The 4,504-nt window shown below is 48.0% G+C and overlaps 1 protein-coding gene across 1 annotated transcript; it reads right to left on the reverse strand.

Annotated features, from left to right (window-relative positions):
- Positions 1–516: 516 nt before the first annotated feature.
- Positions 517–3,559, reverse strand: LOC122322094 (uncharacterized). The gene is made up of 5 exons (XM_043213496.1): positions 2,201–3,559; positions 1,758–2,137; positions 1,436–1,648; positions 905–1,079; positions 517–840 (listed from the first exon to the last, which is right to left on the reverse strand). Exons 1-5 carry the CDS (start codon positions 3,557–3,559, stop codon positions 517–519), a joined length of 2,451 nt encoding a protein of 816 aa, XP_043069431.1.
- Between the last annotated feature and the right edge of the window lie 945 nt (positions 3,560–4,504).

Below are 4,504 nucleotides of genomic sequence, written 5' to 3' on the forward strand. Positions count from 1 at the left end.
CAACGGCACCAATTTTCAAGAGAATTCACTGAGCGAAAAAAACGTATTTTTTTATTTCATTTTTCGTTAATTCAAAAGTTGGTTTATTTTAAAAATAGCTTTGCTAGCAACATTTCTAAAAAAAATGAAAAACTACGCTTCCCTATCTATATTCTCCATGAAGAAAACTTTTTCCAACCCAATTTCTGAGAAAATTTTTCGAAGTGGAAAAATTTTGATTTTTAGTTTGGGCTGTCAAATGAATCAAAATGAGAGCAAATGAGAGAGCTTCTAAAAAAAATTTGAGAGTGCTTACACTGTCAGTGTGCCGGCAGCGCTGCGGTAGAATTTCCTACCCTATACTCGCGTGCTATGTAAAATGAGAGTTTGCCCACCACTGCTCTAGATGTATTGCCCTTGTAGAGAGGCAGGTGAAGAGCACGCCGTATCGTTTCTCTGAACAGCGTCTGACCCGCACCATCAAAGGCCCAAAGTAGTCCACACCCGTGTAGCTAAAAGGTCTATGAAAGGCTGCTACTATTGGATAGGGAAGTTCCGCCATGCGCCATGCGGTTTGGGGGCCGCCTGTCGGTTGTTGCATTGCTGGCAGGAGCGTCGTATCCGAGCAAGGGTGGATCTCAGCTTTGGTATCCAAAATTTTTGTCGTAGTTCGTTGACCACCGTCTCGTGGTTAGCTTGCAGAAATCTTCGGTGAAATTCCTTTATTATAAGCTGCGTAATGTGGCTGCCGCAGGGGAGTACGACGCGGTCGCTTCCCTTGAGCATCTTGGCACGTTCATCCAGCTTTAATATTCCATTGGAATCCATATACGGTCCCAGCTTGTATAGTAGGTTATTCTTCTTCAATGGTTTTTCATGTAAAATTAACCGTTAATCCGACTGGTAGTACTCCGCCTGAGCGTACGACCACAGAAGACTCTCCGTGACCCTGGTATCTTCTTGTAATGGCTGATTTTCGATGTCCGATCATTGAAAAGCCTAGGCCTTCCATCGCCTCATACACCATACCGTTCTCGCGGTACTCCATAGCAGACGGTTCCAGATTGAGAACCGCTCGGAGTCTATGAGGGTCGCGCGTCCTACGTATGTGAATTCGTCACATACGCCGATGAATTGCGCTTTCAATTCCATTCCTGATTCGTCTCCTTCTTCCACCTCTGTCAGAGGCCAGAATTGCCTCTCTTGCCAAAGAAATCTCGGCCCGTTCAACCAACGACTTTCTTGGTTGAAATCAGGTCCGTTGTTCCACTTAGTGGCGTCGTCTGCCACGTTCTCGGAGGAAGTACCGTCTAGAATCTCGATCACACGGAATGCTACAAATTGTTTGTACTTCCTCTGGTCCGATCGCAGCCAACTCAACACGGTCCTCGAGTCGGTCTAGAAAGTCCGTGTGCTCAGCTTCGCGCCAAGTGAAAGCTCCAGAGTTTGAGCTAACCTCGCTCCAAGCACTGCTCCCATGAGTTCAAGCCTTGGTATGGATGTCGGTCTTAGAGGGGCTACCTTGGTTTTGCTGCCCAGTAGACTGCAGTGGATACCTGCCTCATTTTGAAATCTTATACAACTCACGGCGGCAAATCCATTCTCGCTTGCGTCCACGAAGGTGTGCATCTCCACTTCTGAATCCATCAGCGACTCCTTCATGTGGCATCTTGGGATGGTCATTTTCTCAACGTCCGGGATATACCGAAGCCATCGCTTCCATTTAATCCATTCTGCCTCAGGTATGGGGTCATCCCAGAAATATTATTTTTGCATACATGACGTAGAAGGATATGAGCCCTAAAGGATCATATATAGACATCAACACACTGAGAAACTCTCGTTTGGTGGGTCGTTGCCTTCCTTGGATATGGCGATATCGTGGGGATACACGGTAGCGGATGAGATCTTCTTTCGTGTCCCACCACATTCCCAGCACCTTCTCGGTCTGTCCATCCGTTGTTTCGTCTAGTCTCACTAGCGTGGGTGCTCCTTCGCCGAGTGCGCTTAATACTTCTCTGGAATTTGATACCCAGTTTCGAATGAGGAATCCGCCCTGAAGATGAATGTAGTGGACCTGACGCGCGAGGCTTACAGCTTCTTCCTCCGTGTCGACGCTGTCAAGCATGTCGTCTACATAGTGACTCTCCAGTATGCACTAAACAGGGTATTCCTTCTTGAAAGACTCTGCAGGTAATGACGTAGTCCCAAACGTCATTACCTGCATGGCGTAGTTCTCTCTCCGTTGTGTGTATGGGTCTATAAATACAAAGCGTTGGTATCTCTGATCTTCTGTGTGTATCCTGACCTGATGAAACATCTCGGCGATATCGCCGCCGATAGCAATACGTTTCTCTCTAAACCTGTTAAGTATTGGTACCAACTGCGCTAGTTGGTCAGGTCCCTTCAGCAGCATTGTGTTCAGCGAGATTCCTTCCGTCTTTGCGGCCGCATCACAGACTACGCGAAGCTTTCCTGCCTTGTTCACGTTTAGCACGGGAAAGATAGGTAGATACCAATATGGCTTTTCCTCAGCTTCTTTCGACGTAATAGGCCGTGCATATCCTTTCTTCACGTACTCATCTAGCTGCCAGAGAATTTTCTTCGCAAGCTCCGGCTCGCGAGTCAATTTCTGGTACAGGCATCGTGCCCGTTTTAGGGCTGTCGGTAAACTGTGCGGCAGCTTGTCATCTGTATACCTCAAAAGCAGACCTGTTTCAAATCGGCCATTTATACGCCCCGTGTTCTTCTCCAGCTGCTGTATAGCCAACTGGTCATCATTGGATACGCTCTTGCTATTCATCTCCGGTCTAGGACCGCCGTCCGACCACATGCACTGCTCAAGCAGGCGCAAGATTTCCTTGTTCTCGTCAGCTTCACATGCACATATGTGAAACACGTGGTAGTTTGAGGTTATGTCATCACCCACACTGTTGGAGCTTCTTCCTTTATTCGTCCATCCCAGGCGGGTCTTCTCAGCGATCGGTTCTTCTGTTGTGCCTTCCTTGGTGCGAAGCACGCGCCCCAGTTTGCAATTATTGAGACCTATCAGGAGCCTGGGCTGTGCTGAGTCGTATCCGGACAGTGGTAGATGTCGAAGGTGTGTGTGCTGTGCTTTCAGGTGGGTTATATCCAACGACTGTGACGGGAGATCAAGAGACTGGACCGAGTGAACGTCGCGAAGATCATATAGCTTCGTTTGGCCAATCCCGGAGATCCTTAAGTCGAGTCTGACCGAGGTGTCCTCATACCGGTGCATGCCGGCAGTCCACTGCATACATAGTGGCTGCGGTTGTCCCTTCACTCCAAGGTCTTTAAGCAAAGGGGCGTCGATCAAGGTTAGAGATGACCCGTCGACGATGAAGGCATACGTGTTAACTTGCCTACCATTTCCATACAAAGTCACTGGCAATACCCTGAATAGCATTTCCACACCCTCTTGTCGGTGTGCATGAAACCTAGCTTGGACGGGAGCCGTGCTGCCGCGATGCAACAGGGGATGATGGATTGGGGACTCCGCATCTTTCCACCTTGTGGCTCTGGAAACATCTCCAGCACAAGCCACACCGTCGAGTAGCATTCCAGCGATCGCGGATCGTCATTTTCAGGAATGCTGGACATACCTGCAGGGTTCTGCAATTGCGGTTGCACAGCCGACAGCCTTGGCGCACAGTGTGTGTATGTACCGTGCCCCTTCTCTCCGTTCTTGACGACGAGCTTGGGACTTTCACAAGGCTCGCTCCTTCTGCCATCTGCGATAGCCACGTACTAAACTCTGCCAACGTACACACTGTTAGGGAGGCTTTGTGCATTCCCCAAAACGTCTGCACCATCGATGGCAACTAGCTTCTGCGTGAGCGCTGGGTTGTTTAAGTCCTAGTAAAATAATAGTTGTAATTCATAATCAAATCTTAAATCTAAATATGTTCTCACTTTTCGTCCGCTTCCCTCGAGTGTCAAATAGAAAAGAAAGCTTAGGCACATAGTTACCGGCTGAGTTAACAGAGATTCAACACGCGCTAAACCATCGGTTTTGCAATTTCGGCGTTGCCGGATGCCGCGGGAGCAGTTTTGCTATCTATCGTAACAGCTTCAACTGAAATACTTTTGATAGAGCTAAAAAAGCTGTTATCGCGGTTTATACTTGCCGCAAGGCCATTTGGCTTAAATGGGTTATGTCTCCAAAAATAAGATGGCTAGTAAGATGGCATTTCACAGCGGGTACTAAACGTTTTCTCTTCTACGAGGTAGTGGTCTTGTGGCGTGCCATAACAAACTCCATATGTAGGAAAAGGTTTAGGAAACGCAAAGGATGGCGGCGGTTTGCATAACAGGCAATCTTCATACCACACCAACTGACGCCCTAGACGTTGATCTTCAAACTCTATCTATTGCCTGGTCATGATAGCCGCGATATCAGCAATCCGGTTACGCGAGGATGGTCTATGGAAAAGAACTAACTATGAACACCCCAACCTTCCATAGTCCATAGTTACAACCTTCTCCTTCAGAAGAAAGAACTATT

Source organism: Drosophila bipectinata, chromosome 4 (genome assembly GCF_030179905.1).
Source record: "Drosophila bipectinata strain 14024-0381.07 chromosome 4, DbipHiC1v2, whole genome shotgun sequence".
Lineage (NCBI taxonomy): Eukaryota > Metazoa > Arthropoda > Insecta > Diptera > Drosophilidae > Drosophila > Drosophila bipectinata.

Coding starts and splice junctions, on each gene's coding strand:
- LOC122322094 (XM_043213496.1), bottom strand. CDS start 3,559: ATGCTACTCGACGGTGTGGCTTGTGCTGGAGATGTTTCCAGAGCCACA. Junction 2,138..2,200: donor GAGAGAACTACGCCATGCAG/GTAATGACGTTT, acceptor TACCCTGTTTAG/TGCATACTGGAGAGTCACTA. Junction 841..904: donor ACGGAGAGTCTTCTGTGGTC/GTACGCTCAGGC, acceptor AAACCATTGAAG/AAGAATAACCTACTATACAA.